At 44.4% G+C, this 19,755-nt stretch overlaps 1 protein-coding gene across 1 annotated transcript in view; it reads right to left on the minus strand.

The window, feature by feature from the left end:
- Positions 1-19,755, minus strand: part of LOC107298072 (pleckstrin homology domain-containing family A member 4-like) — a 52,690-nt gene that overhangs the window by 23,157 nt on the left and 9,778 nt on the right. Inside the window, 11 exon segments of the mRNA XM_029286447.1 lie at positions 4,408-4,510; positions 5,294-5,392; positions 6,880-7,029; positions 8,375-8,455; positions 10,608-10,676; positions 12,503-12,606; positions 14,120-14,201; positions 14,966-15,530; positions 15,820-16,083; positions 17,022-17,137; positions 18,787-18,887. Coding sequence (XP_029142280.1) covers positions 4,408-4,510; positions 5,294-5,392; positions 6,880-7,029; positions 8,375-8,455; positions 10,608-10,676; positions 12,503-12,606; positions 14,120-14,201; positions 14,966-15,530; positions 15,820-16,083; positions 17,022-17,137; positions 18,787-18,887 — 1,734 coding nt within the window.

Raw genomic sequence — 19,755 nt, forward strand, 5'->3', positions numbered from 1 at the left:
GATTATATTTAGAGAAAGTATGGAGTGAATAAATATTATATAGTTTCTGAGTAGATATATTGTTTTTACTTATTGCTTTATTAGAGTTAAAGTAGGTATATATTGATAGTATTATGCTTGTTTAGTTAAATCGTAATTTAGATATGGAGTGGGATGTGTTTTAATCCTGTATCTGGTTCCGGGAAGTCCGGGGGGGGGGAAGGGGTTTAGGGGAATTATAAAAATTGATGTATTTACGTGTTATAGGTAAATAATAATTGAATTGATAGGAAGAGATGCTCGGCTGGTATCCCCAATTGCACTCGAGGAGGTGGTAAGGAAGGAGAGGGGACGTAGTTAGGTGGTAAGGAAGAAGGAGGAGAGGTTGTGGGTTAGAGGGAGGAAGGATAGGAAAGTGGATGAGGGTGGAGGCAAGGCGGGGACTGCCGAGCGTTTTCTGATAATGTATTGATTTTTGCTTTTTCTGCTTGTGTATATAAATGCATCATATTCTTATTTACTGTTTAATTATAAAAATCAATAAAAAATTTATTAAAAAAAAAAAAGATTCAGATGCCTGGCAACTGCCTCATACTTATGATGCTTGCAGTGTTCCGGGGTCATGTGATCATATTTTGAGACCTTCTGACAAGCCAAATCAATAGGAAAGCTAGATTCACTTAATGACTGTGTTATTAACTTACAGTAACAGCTACAGTGACTCACTTAACAACTGTATCAGGAAAGGCCGTAAAATGGGGCAAAATTCACCTAACAACCGTCTTGCTTAATCAACAGAAATTTGGGGCTCTATTGGGGTCATAAGTTGTATAGGTAGTCCTTGGTTTACAACCTTGGTTTACATTTGTTTAGCAACCATTTGAAGTTACAACAGCACTGAAAAACGCGATGACCGATCCTCACACTTATGACCATTGCAACATCCCCCACTGTCATGTGTTCAAAATTCAGGTGCATGGCAACCAAGATGTATTTAATTACAATGGTTGCAGCATCCTGGGGTTGTGTGATTGCCATTTGCAACCTTCCCAACCTTCCAACCACAAAGTCAACGGTGAACCCAGATTTGCTCAACAATCATGCAATTTACTGAACAACTGCAGTGATTCGCTTAATAAACCTGGCCCAAAAAAGGCTATTAAAAAGGTCGTAAAATTGGGTGCGGCCTACTTGACAAATATCTTGCTTGGCAACAAAAAAATCTGGTCTGAACTGTGGTCATAAGATGAGGACTACCTGTATCTGGTTTACAGAAAGGCCAGCCAGTTGATTCAAGGAAGCTCAGATTCATGTCACAAAGGAAGAAGCTGGAACTTTAGTGCAGCTTCCAGAATTTTTTCAGTGAAAATAGTTGTCAAATTCAGGGCTTTTCAACCTTTTCACCCATTGTATCACTTTTAGGATATGGCAGTATCCGAGTACCACCAGTCGCCTAGCAAGGTGTCAAAAACTTGATGACCAAAAAAACAAAAGGAAAAAAGTGATAAAGTACAGGTAGTCCTCGACTTACAACAGTTCGCTTAGTGACTGTTCGAAGTTACAATGGCACTGAAAAAAGTGCCCCCCAAGGCACAGCCGAGCAAGACACCTGCCTGCCCGCCCGGCCGCGCTCTTCCTCCTGTCCGAGCAAAAGTAACAACACTCGTAAAGACAACTCCTAACCGTCGCCCCCACCCCACCCCCCCACAAACCAAAAATAAGGGGGGGCAGACGACCCACCAACGTCGTCCAAAACCAGTGAAGTGTACTGGGACCCTGTGACACTGGCAGTATTTATACTTAGTCAACGGTTCGTAGACTTACTAAATCACAAGACCCTGGAGATGTTGCAACATTCCAGCTGATCGGCGCTTCTTCTGGGATCAGCAGAAGCGCCAGGATCAGCGCCGAGCTCCAGCTGGAGCCTGGAGCTGATCCTGGCACTTCCGCTGAGCCCTGACAGCCTTGCAGCTCCAGCCGTCTCTCGCTCAGGCTTGTGTGGTGCTGCCACCGGTTCAGCTCATTCCCCTCCCCAGCTACCACTTTTCTAGGATGGTCGCATACCACCTGCCAGGTGCCAATGTACCACAGGTGGTACCCGTACCACTGGTTGAAAAGCCCTGGTCAAATTGATATCCAGCGCCACCTACTGGAATATTAGAGAAATTGATACAGTATATACTCTTGTTGCTTTGACTAAATTGTTGGACTGGTGACCGAGAATTTTCAGATTTCACCACTTTTTAAGAACACATTATGACACAAAAATCAGAGGAAGAATAAAACAACCAAGCAGAATCCAAGTACTTCTTTCCCTTGAATGGAGCTTCTATTTATCTCTAACACCAATACTTTTTGCAAAATTATTTGCTTTTCTGAAGCAAGATTAAAGGTTGCGTGTTGCCCCTTTTGTAACAAATCCTAAAAGCCACAGGAAAGTTACCACAAAGTCCAATGAAGCTTATTACCGGGTAAGATGGTTTCATTAACTACCTTGGGGATCCCATGATGGTTACACGATGGTTAACTGGAATGCACTGGGTCCCCCCCCCCCGTTTTGCTTTATCATCTTTTTTAATTTATTTTGATTGTTTTTTAATTTTGTTTTAATCTATTTGGGTTGTTTTATTCTGTATGCTGCCCTGAGGCACTACATGAGATGGGCGGCTATATAAATATGATTTGATAAATAAATAAAAGTGTAGGAAGACACATCCTAATAAATCAGGTGCCGCGTTTTAGGGAAGACTATACAGTAGTCCTCGACTTACAACAGTTCATTTAGTAAGTGTTCAAAGTTACAACAGCACTGAAAAAAGTGATTTATGTGTGTTTTCACGCTTAGGACCACTGCAGCATCCGTGTGGTCATGTGATCAAAATCTAGATGCTTGGCAACTGACTCATATTTATGACAGTTGCAGTGTCCCGGGGTCATGGAACAAGCAAAACCAATGGGGAAGCCAGATTCATTTAACAACCATGTTGCTAACTTAACAACTGCAGTGATTCACTTAACAACTGTGGCAAGAAAGGTCACGCCACAGGGCAAAACTCACTTAACAACTGTCTCACTTAGCAATAGAAATTTTGGGCTCAGTTGTGGTCGTAAGTCAAGGACTACCTGTGTAATTAGTGGTCTTTGAATGTGTACCCTTATACCCTCATGCACACGCACAAACACTGCCACGTCTTCTGGCAGGAGATTCTTGTATTCAATACACAGCATTAAACAGAGAGAATGTTCAGCCTCTAAAGAATGTTTCCAAAAATAGAACAGGACAGAAGTCTAAAAGAAAGACAAAAGGGGAGAGTCCATCACACTCTGAAGCCAAACTCCAGATGAAGTGACTTGTTCTTTTTGAAGTACCTCTGTTTTGGTGCAGGATAGCAGAGGGTGATGATTTGCCCCCAGATGTGAATCCAGAGGTGAGGGTGAGCCTGGAGACACACCTACAATGAAGAAAGCAAAAGATATTGCAGTGGATTCCTTTCTCCCAAGATCCTTCTCTTAGCATAGTCAGAACACCATCAGGGATATGTTTAATTACACTTTTGATAGTGTTTTAATTACAAGGTAGTCTCAGGAGATGGTAGCTTGGTAATTTAGATAACGATTAGGGGACTGGAGACCAAAACATATGAAGAACGGTTGCAGGAATTGGGTATGTCTAGCTGAATGAAAAGAAGGACTAGGGGTGATGTGATAACAGTGTTCCAATATCTAAGGGGCTGCAACAAAGAAGAGGGGGTCATCCTTCAAAGCACCTGAAGGCAGGACAAGAAGCAATAGATGGAAACTAATCAAGGAGGGAAGCAACCTAGAATTAAGGAGTAATTTCCTGACAGTTAGAACAATTAATCAGTGGAACAGTGGTACATTAATCAAAAGTTGTGGGTGCTCCATCCCTGGAGGTTCTTAAGAAGAAACGGGACAGGCATTTGCTTGAAATGGTATAGAGTTTCTTGCCTGAGCTGGGGGCTGGACTAGAAGACCTCCAAGGTCTGTTCCAACTCTGTTATTCTGTTAATTGGAGGTGAGCCCTCCCCCTCCCCCCCAGGAATAAATTACAGGACTGTAGCTTAGACCGGGAAACTGGAAGCCATCTCAGAAAAATGAAAAAAAATCTGCATGTGAGGGTTCAGATAGTCATTGAGAATCACACTGAATCAAGAGGAACTTTACCTTCTCAGCTGCATTGTTGATGTCATTTCTTTGACAGCAATCAACAATCATTACTCCCATCTATTGGTGGAAAGGTGGGGTACCATTCCCAGGAACAAATCCCAGGTATAATAATGGGACATACCTGATGAGGAAGGAACCCTCCTGGTTGCAATGCTGATTATTCATAACAGAGAACTACCCCACTCTGGCCCCCTCCCCACACCTAGTGCAGTGCAGTGCTGATCACATTGCATTAAGCACCTGATCTTCGGTTCTCCAGGGTGCGGTAATTTGCATGGCTGCATCTCAATCCCACCAGGGTGTCATGGATTCTCCACAAATCCTGCTGAGCTGCTGCTTGGTCCTAAAGGAAGGGAATTGATGGACAAATGGAGACAACTGCCACACCTCCTATCTCTCTGCCTTTTCCCATCACCGCTTCTGAACAAGAGCCGAAATTTCTCAAGTGACAGGAGTGCTGTTGTCGAACACTCCCCTATATTTTTAAGGCAAAGCGTTATTTCTAAACCTGTGCAGTATTTCTTCCATGGATAGGAATTTTCAATATGTGTTGATATCAAACGTACAGATATTGAGGCCTTTTTAAGTTTTTCTTTCATTGTTTAAAAGTAATTTTCTAGTGTTTAGAACAGCAGTTAATCAAAGAAAAACAGGAATTCCTATAAATGAAAAAAGAGGGTGGATGACCCTGAAGATAAGAATCCAAGTTGTCTCCTGCTTTCTGTTCCTATTATTAAATAGTTAGACTAGGAATGCAGAATAATTTGCATAAAACGAAAGTATCTTTTTTATGGCTATAAGATACCAAATCAATTGTTTATTAGTTCCACGCATTCATTTTAGTTATCATTAAGGTTCAAAAGCTGACTTATCAATGAAACTCTCCTATATGTACATCCTTTAAAATTTAACAGTTAAAAAGCCAGCAAATTCTGTATTACTAAATTAATAACAGAAACCAGAAAAAAACTTGATATATTGTATCACCCAATAAAGTGTTAACTCGGTCAAAGGCTCCTGTCAGTGAGTGACTATGGTCTAATTAGCAATGCAGCCTAGTGGGTGTCCACTAGAATAGAGTTTTGTATGTTTGGAGAAAGCTCCGTCCCTCATATTTAAGATTTACCTGGGGATGCCCGGAAGTCCAGATATGCTCCAAGGAGCCCTTCAGCATCTGTACGTCATTTTCCAAGGCCGTATAATCTTCCCATACTCGTTCACTGTCCTGGACAGAAACAGTGCCTCAGCTACTTAGTCAGACATTCCCTACTGAATATATATTCATACAATAACTGAATCTTAAGATATGATCCGGCTTACCTGTGTTTATGGTAAGAGAGAAAGCTGATGAGATACAGCACGGTGGTGCCTTGGTACTCAACTGCTTTGAAACTCATCACATTTGGTATTCAAAGCATTTTGATGTGAAAATTTTGTCCTGGTACTCATTGTCTGTTTGATACTCAATGCACAAGCTAGAACTTGTTGGTGTTGGCTGCCTTGTGACTCATTATGTTATTCCTTATGAGAAAAAATTGTTTGGTGCTATTGTTTTTGATACTCATCACGCCTCCCAGAGCAATTAACGAGTACCGAGGTACTATTGTATATAAGGTCTTACTGAATCTGTCCTGCAAAATATCAGGACAACCACTAGGTGGCTAGCAGTCATCTGGATTTTTGCAGCACAGAAATATAGCCAGCTGGCTGGCATTGTGTACAGAAACCCTGTGCACATTGTCTGGGTGACACTCTCCCAAGTCCAGATGGGAAATTCCAAAGAAGGTCATGGAGAATAAGAGGGTTAAGATCCTGTGGGATTTTCAGATCCAGACAGTCAGGCAGGTACTGGGTAATCAACCAGACATTGTGGTAGGAGACAAGGGCCAGAAGACAAGGGTGGCGATAGATATAGTGCAGGGGTCCCCAATCTATGGTCCGCAGCCCACTGCCGGGCCGTGGGCTACCAGCCACCAGGCCGCAAGACAGGCTGGCCAGTGCACGCACGTTTGTGTGTGCACTCACCCCCACTCGCGCTAGAGCCTGCAGACCTCTTTGCTCATGCGCACAGGGCTAGCAGCAGTGGTGGCTAGAACATGCAAGCATGCAGAAATGGGGCCACTAGCACGCAGTGGTTACACAGCCCGTTTGCACATCTGTGTAGGACTAGCAGCGGCGGCAGCTAGTGTGCATGCGCAAATGGGGCTGCTAGCCCCATGCAGGTGCCTGCAGCCCTGTTTGCGCAGGCGTATGCGTGCATGCACACACAAATTTCCCACCTGCTCCCTCTCCCTCCGGGCCACCAGCATGAAAAGGTTGCAAATCAGGAAGGAGGAGGAGCACCAGGGCCTGAAGGAGGAATTAGAGAGGATATGCAAATAAAGGCTGAAGCGATCCCAGCAGTGATAGGAGCACTCTGAGCTGGGGAATGGCTACAACAGATCTCAGGAACAACTTCAGAGCTCTCCGTCCAGAACAGCGCAATGCTAGGAATAACTAAGATACTCCACAGAACCCTCAATGCATTTGGATGTTTCCAGGCTGGGAAAGACAAATATACAGCATTTCTTTCCTATAAGTAGTACCAGCTGATGATCAAACAGCTGGACCTCACCTGATAAACAGCTACCAATTGACCTATGTGCAGATCTACTCAGGATGTTTCTTCAAAAAATATTTTCACTCAAGTATCAGGGAGCTGCAACCACTCACCAATGCAAGATCGCAGAGACGGGCACGGATGTGCACCAGTTCATCTTGCAGTTGCCTTTGTTGATAGCAGATCTTCTCCACGGTGGCATCTTGGCCTTTAAACTCCTCCAGCCTCAGGTGTGTTACTTCCAAGGCCTTTTCAAGACGTTCCTGAAACAATACCATTTCGAGAACTGTCAACCCAGCAGAGATTTTCCTTCATTGCAGTTTGATGAATCTGTCATGGTTCCGACAGACAGAGACGAATAAAGCAGAACTCCGAGGCTTGCAAGTTCCTCAAAGAACAGGTTTATTAGTTACAAAGTATCGGCACGGTCAAGAGTGAAACCAAGTCTGGATACACAAGCAACAATTTCCCAATACAAAGTTAAATGTCCCACCCACAAAAGCTATGTAAGCAACTACGTTCCCCAATATGATTATTTGGCAGGCTTTTTATGAAACGCCCAGTCCACAGTCTCGGGAGCAGCCGGTGACCTTGGTTCCCACAGGACAAAAGATTATTTTGATGAGCGAAGCACCTGGGCAACCCCCCTCCCTCCGTTCTATGTGGCAACCTAGAATGAGAAGGAAAATGGCTGCAGCCATGCTCATTTGTAGAGTTGACAGAATCAACAAAACAAACTTTTGTTTCAAGGCCTTTTGCAGAACCACAGAAATGGACAGTATCACAGACTACTTAGCATAGGGAGAGAACCAGTCCCAAGACCTTGCAGCTGATATTTGGCAGCAAATGACAACAGGACTTCTAATCAATTTGAGATTGAAAGTCAATTCTAATAGATATATAAGGCAATATCATGATATGTGAAAAAGACCTTGGGAAACAAAAGGAATAGCCACAGGCTAGACAAAGGTCAAACAAGTGGAAATTGAGTCCACAGAAGGAATGGGGGGGGGGGCACGGCAAACATCTCAGAAGGGACCAATCCTAGTTTCTTACACTGTAAAGATGAGAAGAGCTGTGCCTTCAGATTTTTAAGATTCTGTTAATGTCATTTTACAGTAAAGATAGCACTTTTTGTCTGGACTACCTCACAAGACTGATGGAGAAAACATTTAAAAAGAGGCGAATTAGCCTATCTCTTCTGGTGATGGCATGGCTCCATCAGCCTTCTCACTGAACACTTTGGCAGGATAACTAAGTTAGAGAAGAAAGTGCACACAGACAGAGAGTCTGTTCTGGTGTTGACAGAACTCTGGCTACAGGGGAGAAGGTAAGCCCAAACATCCTTAGTAATCCATTGTGTGTCCAGTTCTATTTTATAAAAGAAATGTAACAAGGACTATTAAGGAATGTCAGCCTTGCAAGAAACACACCCAGAAGTACTAGCTGCAACTTTATTGTAAGGATGCATAAACAGAATCTTGCAAGTCTTTTTCCCACCATAGCAAAAAGAGGGAAGATCCCAGAATGATTCACCAAACACAAAGTTCTCAAACATAACAGAGCTAAGCAAATGCTCATTTGTTCAATGGAAGTGGGATTAGATACCTTTTCAGCACGAAGCTGGCCTGTCTCTTCTTCCAGACCTCGAAGCAGTTTGTCTTGGCCACACAATTTTGTCAAAAGAGCCTGAAAACATAGGGGGAAAAATGGACTGATTCCAATTAAAGCTCTCAGAAGGTGCTGTGCTGCCCAGGCACAGAAGGTTTTTTTTAAAGGACTTAGCTTACAAGTTAAAATTCTTTGAAAGAACATTTGGGGTTTTTACAATGAGGACTGCAATGTCCAACATTTTTGGATATGCTAGGCAGGAGATTAGAAGTTACAGCCCCAACTCATCCGGAGAAGGTTGACCACAGAAACTTACTACTCATGGAATAAATCCTTTGTTTTATGATGATAAAAGTTCCATGTTTCCAAAATTCAATTGATCAACCTTTGAAATTAATTCACTGCAAAGTTCCAAATTAAGCACGTGCTTCTGCCAGCTGCTTGACCACCTGCTACAAACAAATGTTTATATTGTGTAAAGTTTTCTCTGCTGATAAAAGTGTGAATAAGGCATGGACATAGGCCAGGGCTGGTCCCTCAGTCCCAATGAGCTACCCTCTATCCATACAATGTAAGAGAACCTATTGTCTGGCCCCAGGGAGTGGAAAACTGATTAGAGATGTGAATCCCAAACCTGGTTAAGTTACCAAAATTGGGTAAAAGTGTTTTTTTTTGGGGGGGGGGGGCTAACAACACAGAAACCTATCAAATAGCTTGTTTGATTGTGTGTTGTCGTGGGGGGGGTACTGTTCTTTATTCTTTTATATTGTTTTTCTTTAATTTTTTGTAAGCAGCCCAGAGCCACTGAAAGTGAGTGGGTCGCTATATATGTAAATCTCATATATCCATGCATATACATACACACACACACACACATACACACACACACATATACATACATACTCAATCACAACAGGAACATTTGAATAAGAACTTTCTGATAAACAGTGAAAGGGCTTTCTGATAAGCATTTTGGGATAATGAAGGAAAATGTTTGGGAAGCACTGGATTAGAGGGATATCAGAGATATTATAAGAGCAGAACTTTAGGCCTGAACCCACAGTTCCAAGATCAAAAGGCAAAAACATGTGGCCAAATGATGGTAAGTTTGATCTTGTGACTAAGGCCCTAGAATAATAAAAGAAAATACCTCTTCCATTGATCATGGTGTATGTGTGCCTTCAAGTCAGTTTTGACTCCTGGTGACTGCCTAGACTAGTACGTGCAGGTTTTTTGGCAAGGTATTTTGGAAGTGGATTGCCATTGCCTCTTTTCTAGGGTTGAGACAGAATGACTGGCCCAAAATCACACAGTTGGCTTTGCACCCAAAGTGGAAGAAAAATTCATGGTCTCCCATTTTCCAGCCTGATGCCTTAACCACAAGCTCTCTCAAAGAAGCCGTAGGCCCATGTAAAATTATTTAACTCAAACTAAAATAATCTTCTAGACTTGGATGGAACCTTTTCTGGGGGGGGAGGGGGGACCAGATTTTTGCCATTTGGTCCTGGAGGAATCTGCCTAATCGCCTTTTTTGCTGTTCTTAGGCCAACAGTGAAATATATTTCTTCATTTTCATTTTACAATGAACCTTTGAGATTTTCTTTCTTTTCTTTTTCAAATGGTACTTTTTTTTTACAGCCACTGCGTTTGGAATAGTTTGGTTTTATTCAGTTTACTTTTCCACCGCTATTTATACCATTCTCAAATCTCAGCTTAGTGATAAGACTCCAGGGAGAAGGGGAAGAATGATCTCTTTCTGAGGTAAATCAGTACAGGTAGTCCTCGACTTATGACCACAATTGAGCCTCAAATTTCTGTTGCTAAGTGAGACATTTGTTAAGTGAGCTTTGCCCACATTTTACGACCTTTCCTGCAACACTTGTTAAGTGAATCGCTGCAGTTGTTAGTAACACGGTTGTTAAATGAATCTGGCTTCCCCACTGACTTTGCTTGTCAGAAGGTCACAAAAGGGGATCACATGATCTCAGGACACTGCAACCGTCATTAAGTATGAGTCAGTTGCCAAGCATCTGAATTTTGATCACGGGACAATGGGGATGCTGCAACGGCCGTAAGTGTGAAAACCGGTCGTAAGTCCCTTTTTTCAGTGCTGTTGTAGCTTCGAACGGTCACTAAGTGAACTGTTGTAAGTCAAGGACTGCCTGTGAGGGAAATTGGCAAAGCAAAAGCAATACACATCGTCCATTGGTAAGAGAAGAGAAATGCATACATCAGTGTCACTTTCAAACCGCTGCCTGCCAGGAGACTGGCTGCTCCTTTCCCTCAGCGCGTTTCGACCCTAGAAAGACAGTAAACAGAGCATCCATGTTATCACCCCACAAACAGAAGGGGGAAGAAGTGGCAGCACTGGCTTTTGCCTCAAAGCAGGGGACAGTGTGCACATGCTCAAGAGACTTGCCCAAACCTGGATCTAACAAGGTTTCTATGAGTACTTTGGTGCAACACTTGCATAAAGAAACCTAGCCAGTCAGGGAGAAAGCGAGGCAAAACCTTAGTTTAAGGGACTAGATTTTCACACGTGGGGAGATGTTGATATCAAGTCGGATTCGGTCATATTATGACCGTTTGCATCTCAAAACCAGGAGCCCGAAAGAAATTGTTTAAAATCCAAATGCTGATTCTTGCTAAAATTAACCGAGTAAAAGTGACGCGGTTAAACAGGGTTTAGCCAAAATCTTGCTAAGCTATATTACCTCAGCAGCAATACAACATTCTAATGGGACATTCAAGATCGCAAACGGCAATCACATAACCCAAGGACGCTGCGGCCATCATAAATGCATGCCAAGCACCTGAATTCTGATCACATGACTGTGTGTCTTTTTTCATTGCCGTAGTAACTTTGAATGGTTGCTAAACGAAGGGTTGTAAGTGAAAAACTACCTGTTACTATCTATGTCTTACTAAAATTCTTGCATCTGTTTTCCTGCAGTTCTTGCAATTGGGCAAAACGTTGCATCATAGGGAAACCATTTTTGAATCAACGTATCTCAAATAGGCTAACTTAAAGAATGCGACCAAAATCCAGAAGCCCTAACTCCCATGGGACAGAAATTTGGCAAAATTGTGACTGTTCCAATGCCACCAACTGCTGCACCGCTGCAGTCAGCCATGGCCACATGACTGTCACTTCTTACTATACTTCTCAAAAATGGCTCTCTGTCCCACCTCCCTCTGGCCTCTGCACCCAATTGGCTGGCTGCAAGGCCCGATGGGTGAGCAGCAATTGGCTGCCTTGAAACCAAGGCCGAAATCTGAGATTTCTTAACCGTGGTGGGCAGAGAGGAAAGGATGAGAGCGTGCCTTTAGATGCCTTCTGGCAAGTTAAGGCTGGTTGGGGGTTGCTGGCAGTTGACAGGTGAGTCTCCCTGGAGGGAGGAGATCAACAGTTCCCTTGGTTCCCCCTATCCCCAGCACAGGAGTAGGCAGTTCCATGGGTCAGCTGAAGAGGAGGAGGAGGAGGGTAGGAGGAAGAGGTGGAGACAGAAGCTTCAACATGGCTTTGCTAAAGGCGATGAAGAAAGAGAAACACTGCCAACCTATATTATATGTGGAAAGAAGGAAAACCCAATGGGTGATGGGTTGTCCATCACTACATACCATTATATTTGAATACTTAAAAGTTCTTCCAAGACAATTTGGATCTGGTTGTTCATGGGTCAGCTGAGGAGGAGGAGGAGCGGGGGTAGGAGAAAGAGGAGGAGGAGGAGGTGGAGACAGAAGCTTCAACATGGCTTTGCTAAAGGTCATGAAGAGAAACACTGCCAACCCATATTATATGTGAAAAGAAGAAAAACCCAATGGATGGGTGATGGGTTGACCATCACCCACATACCATTATATTTGAATACTTAAAAGTTCTTCCAAGACAATTTGGATCTGGTTGTTCACATCCCTGCCCAAATCCTTACTGCGAAACCAGGAATAAATGTTCCAGCTACTGGCTGGTTCGTATTACTATGAACAATGGTAGAAAAGAGTCATATAAATATAACCACTAGACATTCTATGCAGCTATCTAGTCATTTGTTTGCACTAACATGGTCTGTGATGGTAAGGTTGTTGGCTGAGAACAGAGGAGGAACCGAGTACAAATCTACATACCGTGATCCCTATGGATGTCCTTTTCCCTGGGGCGGGCCAAGTGGGCAGGGGAGGAAGGGGTGGTAGGTGCAGGTAGCTTGATGAGGCAGAGGGGGGGGGGTTATCTGTAGGAAAAGGGAAGGCAATATTAAGGAATATAGCCAAGAAGGGTTAGGAGCAGGTTGTGTGACAGTGCAAATGTACATTGAATGTACATTATACACGAAGTACTTTTCACAAAACTCTTTAGAGCTTTCATTCTAGGCAGGAAGCAGGTTTCTAGCTCTAATGATCACAAAGGAATTCTCAAACACAAACATGGAAACTTCAAAAGTGGTTGAGGACAAGGATCAGCTTCTTGCAAGACAATCCAAGTTGCTACAGGTAATCTTCAGCCAGGCAATTATGGTCGTAAGTTGTAACGGTCGTAAAGCAGGTCATGACATGACCAGACCCAATTTTATTATGCTTTTTTGCAGCAGTCATTAAATAAACACAGTGATCATAAAGCAAAAACTGCAGTTGCTAAGCAAACTCATCGTTCACTGTAACTAAATGCCAATTTCCAGGGGGAAAAAAATGTAAAATGCAGTCACGTGATCACGGGATGCTGTAAATGTCGGTTGGTTGCCAAGTGCGCAACATGCGATCATGTGACCTGGGGGGAGGCAGCTGTTGGAACTTCAGAAACAGGTCATAAGTACCCCAGGAAGCTGCATTGCAACACAGAATGATTGCTAAGCAACTGGTTATAAGTTGAGGACTACCTGTATTTTGCTTTATTGGCATCATTTATACCATTTATATAATTGGGCCGGAGAACTCAGCTTTTGCTGGGGCAGAATTACCGGTAGTCCTCAACGTACGACCACAATTGAGTCCAAAATGTATGTTGCTAAGTGAGAAATTTGTTAAGTGAGCTTTGCCCCATTTGTACGACTTTCCTCGCCACGTTTGTAAAGTGAATCACTGGAGTTCTTAAATTAGTAACACGGTTATTAAGTGAATCTGGTTTCCCCCACTGACTTTGCTTGTCAGAAGGTCACAAAAGTGGATCATATGACTCCGGGACACTGCAGAACCGTCACAAATGTGAGTCAGTTGTCAAGCATCTGAATGTAAATCACGTAACCACGGGGATGCTACAACGGTCATAAGCGTGCAAAATGGTCGTAAGTAACTTTTCACAGTGCTGTTGCAACTTTGAACGGTCATTAAATGAACTGTTGTAAGTCAAGAGCTACCCGTACTTAGCCACAGAATGCAATATTTTCACAAAAAAATGCAGGAAGCCACACACAGTCCTGGTCATGATGAATGTAGAGGGCACATTCTGTCTGTATATGTCAGGGGTAGGCAACCTTGGCTCTTTTATGACTCGTGGACTTCAACTCCCAGAATTCCTGAGCCACTATGGCTCAGCTTGGAAACTCTCCCTTTCCCCTCAGCATGGCTGGCTCAGGAATTCTGGGAGTTGAAGTCCACGAGTCATAAAAGAGCCAAGGTTGCCTACCCCTGGTATATGTGATACTCCAGACCTAGCACATCTAGATTTTGCAGGCTAGATACAGATGGGAGGGAGCATAGCCCATAGAGCAGGAAAATGAAAAATGCTATACATCTCTGCCTCTCCGATACTCACCAGTCGGCCGTGAAGCCGAGACATGACCAAAGCACGGGACAGGCCAACCGGTGGAGAGAGGTAACCTCGGTCTGTAAACTGGCAGAGATAGAGAGACATTCATGAGACATTCAAACTCAGATTATAGAGTGAATTCAAAGTTTATTTCTTGGTTGACTTGATGTGCGCAGGCCCCATCTTCCCTTAAAGCCACATCAAAACCCCAAAATGAATCAATAAAAATAAAAACACGAACGTGCTGAACCAGCAGTAGAAACGTAAGCAGCACAAAAAAAAAAAAAAAAACACCAACCCAAGGATCAATGGCAGGATTAATGAATACATTACATGCAATTCAACCATTGGGAAAAAAAAATCTCCAAAACCACCAGACCACCCCAAGGTGTTGGCAAAATCACTGACAAGCTTAGGAAATCAGAAGCCAAGGCGGTTCAAATGAATACAGCTTTATTGCATGCTAACGGTCTCTACAAGAATCTGAACTACTAATGGTCAAAGCGAATTGGCGGTAGATGAGTGTCAATGGAATTAAAGGTGGGCTGGACTTAAGATCTCTTGTGGGTGCAAAGGGAGGTGAGACTGATGACGTTTGACCCCTCCCTTGGGCTCAGCCTGGTCATCTCCTACAGCAGGGGTCTTCAAACTTGGCCCTTTTATGACTTGTGGAATTCTGGGAGTTGAAGTCCACAAGTCATACAAGGGCCAAGTTTGAAGACCCCTGTCCTACAGTCACATCTTCAGAGCCTTCCTAAAGTCCAGGAGGATCGTGTCTAGTCTAAGCTCAGGAGGAACGATATTCCAGTGAGATTGTTGTGCTTACTGAAGCCGAAATTCCCACTTACTCTGTTTTGTTGTGGTCTCCCCATTGAAGGGGCCAAGCCATCTTCACCCACAGGCTGGACTCTATGGAGATGAGGACTTTGAGTGCAGTGCCTGGCATAGGAGTCCTCAGAAGTAGGGAACACATCGTACCGGTCTGCAGGGGTCAGAGAGTGGCCTTTGTGGGGTGGCGATGCAACAGCATAAGGGTTATTGAGAAGGCATTTGTTGGGGGCAATATCCACCCTTCCCATGGGGGTGTTGGCATGCAGAGTCCTAGGAGAGCTCATGATGGAGAGATTATCACAGGAGGCAGCCTGTGCAACAGCTGATTGCGGAGGGCTCCGACGGGCATCCTGCACGTCTGATGGGTGAGTCCGTGGCAACTTGGGGGACTCAGCTGGGGCTAGCGGGAGGGAGTAGGCTTGGGAGGAATGCAGGGAAAGCACAGGGGAAGGCTGAGATATCCGGGATGGAGAAGGAGGAGGTGGGCTTTCCGATGAAGGCGGTAGCGGGGTCCGTGGCCGGGAAGAGAACTTAGTGCAACTAACAGGAGAAGGACATCCATGTGTCTGGGAAGACAGGGAGCTGCCAAGAGAAGATGAAGGAGAAGAGAAAGTCAACTGGGGTGATCCTTAAGGGCTTTGGAGAGCCAGAGTAGCCATCTGCTACTACATCCTTCCCACTCTTTACAGCAGGGATGTGTCCAACCTTGGCCACTTTAAGACCGGCGGACTTCAACTCCCAGAATTTCCCAGCCAGCTATGCTGGCTGGGGAATTCTGGAAGTTGAAGTCCGCCGGTCTTAAAGTGGCCAAGGTTGGACATCCCTCTTCTACAGCATCCACTGCAGTGAATCTGGTTTTGCCTCTCCTTACCTCAGTTCTGGCTGCTCTTTCTTTTCATGGCAGTAGCTCCCGTTCAGCGAACTGGATAAAGAAGCCCTCTTAAGGCAAGGGGATCCCTTCTGGATGTCAGGCAGGTGGAGGCTCTCGGATGAGGAGGCCCGGGCCTCCTGGATCCCTGAGAGATGGGCAATTTCCAGCAACTCAGTGCTTTTGGCACAATCATCCTGGGGGAGCCGAATGTCCTCAAAGCTGGTGTGGGCAGACACTGAGTGGCTGTGGAGACCCCCTTGGTTGCTGAGGTGGAGCAGAAGGGGACATTTTTATTTTATTGTATTTATTTTATAACTCACCTTTATTGCTTTTTACAAATAACTCAAAGTGGTGAACAAATGCACCTTCCTTCTCCTATTTTCCCCACAACAAAAACCCTGTGAGGTGTGTTAGGCTGAGAGTGAGCGGCTGGCCCAAAGTCACCCAGCTAACTTTCATGCCTAAGACAGGACTAGAACTCACAGACTCCTGGTGATTGGTAATTGGCCCAAAGTCTAGCTGCTTTTCTTGCCTAAGGTGGGACTAGAACTCACAGTCTCCTGGTGATTGCCCCAAAGTCGCCCAGCCAACTTTCATGCCTAAGACAGGACTAGAACTCACAGTCTCCTGGTTTCTAGTCTTGTGCCTTAAGCATTAGACCAATAAATCCAAGTGACTGTTCCAGGTCTCCATAACATTGCCCATCATTCCCAGTGCGAAATCCAGCTCCTCCCTCTTCAACCAAATGCTGCCCTGTCTGACTAGCTCCAAGATGCCTTCCCAGTTCTTCCACAAGGACAACTTACAAATTCAGTTTTCTCATAAAATTCAGTTCTTGTGTTCTTCCACTATCTTTTTTTTCTTGTCCAATTCTGACTTTAATAGCATTCACTCTCTTTTCATGGGATTATTCTTTCCAGAACTTTCTACATTATGTCCCATCTCCTTAGACCAGGGGTAGGCAACCTTGGCTCTTTTATGACTCGTGGACTTCAACTCCCAGAATTCCTGAGCCAGCCATGCTGAGGGGAAAGGGAGAGGTTTCCAAGCTGAGCCATGCTGGCTCAGGAATTCTGGGAATTGAAGTCCACGAGTCATAAAAGAGCCAAGGTTGCCTACCCCTGCCTTAGACACCTGACTACGCAAAATTGGCAATGCACTCACAACTGGGCTGTGTGTCTGTCCCCATACCCAGCCCTTACAGGTTTCCACAGTTGCACTCAGCCACAGATGACTGGTTCATGGCCCTGACCCAGCTATTCATATCCAACTGGGTGTCTGCACTGAAATAGTAAGTCCGCATGCCAGGGTGTTCAGCCTATGGGAAAAAAGAAAAAGACGTTTCTTGTAATGGTCGGAGTCTCCACAAGAGGGCAGAGGATACACTTAGAACACCAGCAGAAAAGGAGAGAGTTGGAATTGTTGGTTTCCTATACCAGGGGTCCTCAACCTTGGCAACTTTAAGACTTGTGGACTTCAACTCCCAGAATTCCTCAGCCAGCAAAGAATTCTGGGAGTTGAAGTCCACAAGTCTTAAAGTTGCCAAGGTTGGAGACCCCTGTCCTATACCACTCCTAGCAAATAAAGTCACTCTGCTTTATAGTGGCTGGACTCTTGCTCATTTCGTTTTGTGGGGAGCTTCAAGATACTCTGTAGCAGTATTTCGCAACCTTGGCAACTTGAAGATATGAGGACTTCAACGCCCAGAATTCTCTAGCATGGCTGGCTGGGGAATTCTGGGAGTTGAAGTCCACACATCTTCAAGCTGCCAAGGTTGAGAAAGGCTGCTCTCTAGGACGGTTGCATGACTGCCTTAGCAAGGAGACACCACATGGCTATTTCGCAATCCATCATTTTGAAGACACCCATTAGAGAAAGCTAGCCAGCTATACTGGCAAAGCATTCTGGGCAGCCTCTTGTCTGAGATGCAGTGAAGGATAATGAGTGGGTTTGCATTCAATTTGTCACTGCCTGCCATCAAATGTGGCTGTTTCACTGTCCTAAAGGTAGGATAGGAGCTTCAGTAAGCAATTCTAAAACCTTGCCAAAAATGTTTAGGCAGTAGTGCCAGGAGTCAATGCTAACTCAGACACACCAACAACAACAACAACAAAAAGGTCCTGCATTAGATTTGGTACCATTTGTACATCTTCCAATCTATGCATCTCATGGTATTGAGTAGGGGGGGTTGGACTAGTCACTAGAAGATCTCCAAGGTCCCTTCCAACCCTATTATTCTGTGTTCTGGTTCGTCTGCTCTGCAGGCAGAGCAAGAAATCCTAGTTGATGCAGCTTTTAAACTAGGTTAAGTGAAGCACTGTTTTGCTAGAAGCTGGATGCACGCATGCCCTTGAGTTCCTTGATGAGAAAAAAAGCAGGCTCAAAGATTCTAAATCAATATATCATACAGTTAGTCCTCAACTTACAACTAGAAATGAGCCTGGAATTTTGATTAAAAATCATTGTGGTCATTAAGCGGGTCAACAAATGACTTGACTTGATTTTTATGACCCCTTTTATGATGATTCATAAAGCAAACTCACATGGTTGTTAGACAAAACCCCCATGGTCATTAAGCAAATCCAGTGTATTCAACAGGTGGCTTTTGCCATTTTCTTCTGGAAAACATGAGCCAGCTGCCAATCATCCAAAATGCAATCAGGTGACTGGGGGGGGAGGGGTAGTAGCATTTGTATCTTTCAAGGTCCTAACTAGCTTTTTTTGAAGTCTGTCATAATTTTGCACTGTGGTTAAGTGAACGTTCATTAAGTCGAAGACCACCTGTATTAGATAGATGAGCCAACAATGGGGGCAAACAGCTTCCCATATAGTATTCACCACATATAGACCTTGCTGCTTAAAGCTGAGGCAATGGTCAGACTCTATGGTGGTGACCATGGATAGATTAAAAGAAATTCCATCATCACAGGAAGGACAAAAGCATAAATGAGGGTCCTTCCTCCTGACCTTGAATACAAAGTGGCGGTTCTTCTTCTCCTTGGAGAAAGCTGTCTGAATCTCGTAGCTGGGGAGGAGGATACTGCCCAAAACCATCTCTTCACGGCTGTCTGCAACACACCCCACAAAACCCCACAGAAAAAAGCTGGTCAGGGCTCCTGCTCAAAGCAGATGGGGAGAAAACTCCTCATTTCCCACCAACACGACTGTTTCAAGGAACTGGGTTATGCTTACAGCAGTGCTTCTCAACTTCAAACCGTCACTAAATGAACAGTTGTCAGCCGAGGACTACCTGCATTTCTTTTTTTAAACTTCTGTTCCTAGTACTTAGGAATTGTTGCCTTTGATTTCTGCATGTTGATGCATGGTCACACTTGGCCCTCAAAACAGGCCTACACAGTGGTGAGATTCAAATATGTGAACAACCAGTTCTCTGTATGGATGCAGCTTCAGGGAGTCCATTCTGGGCCTGGGCAACAAAAAATTAGCTACCGGTTCTGCCGAACTGGTGCGAACCGGCTGAATCCCACCACTGGTCCTACCTCCAAATTATTTGCTTCCACCTCAAGGAAACAGAAACAGAAACTCAAGAAAGGCAGCTGGGGCCTTGCTGATCGGATCTATTGCATTTAAACTTCCCAGTGCTTGCTATAACTGTGAGTGGGGAGGGGATTCAGCTCTAAAGGCAGCTGGGGCCTTGCTGATTGGGTCTATTGCATTTAAACCTCCCAGTGCTTGCTATAACTGTGAGTGGGGAGGGGATTCAGCTCTAAAGGCAGCTGGGGCCTTGCTGATTGGGTCTATTGCATTTAAACCTCCCAGTCCTTGCTATAACTGTGAGTGGGGAGGGGATTCAGCTCGAAAGGCAGCTGGGGCCTTGCTGATCGGGTCTATTGCATTCAAACCTCCCAGTGCTTGCTATAACTGTGAGTGGGGAGGGGATTCAGCTCTAAAGGCAGCTGGGGCCTTGCTGATCGG

Source organism: Protobothrops mucrosquamatus, unplaced genomic scaffold (genome assembly GCF_001527695.2).
Source record: "Protobothrops mucrosquamatus isolate PMUCROS unplaced genomic scaffold, P.Mucros_1.0 scaffold3696, whole genome shotgun sequence".
In the NCBI taxonomy this organism is placed as follows: Eukaryota; Metazoa; Chordata; class Lepidosauria; order Squamata; family Viperidae; genus Protobothrops; species Protobothrops mucrosquamatus.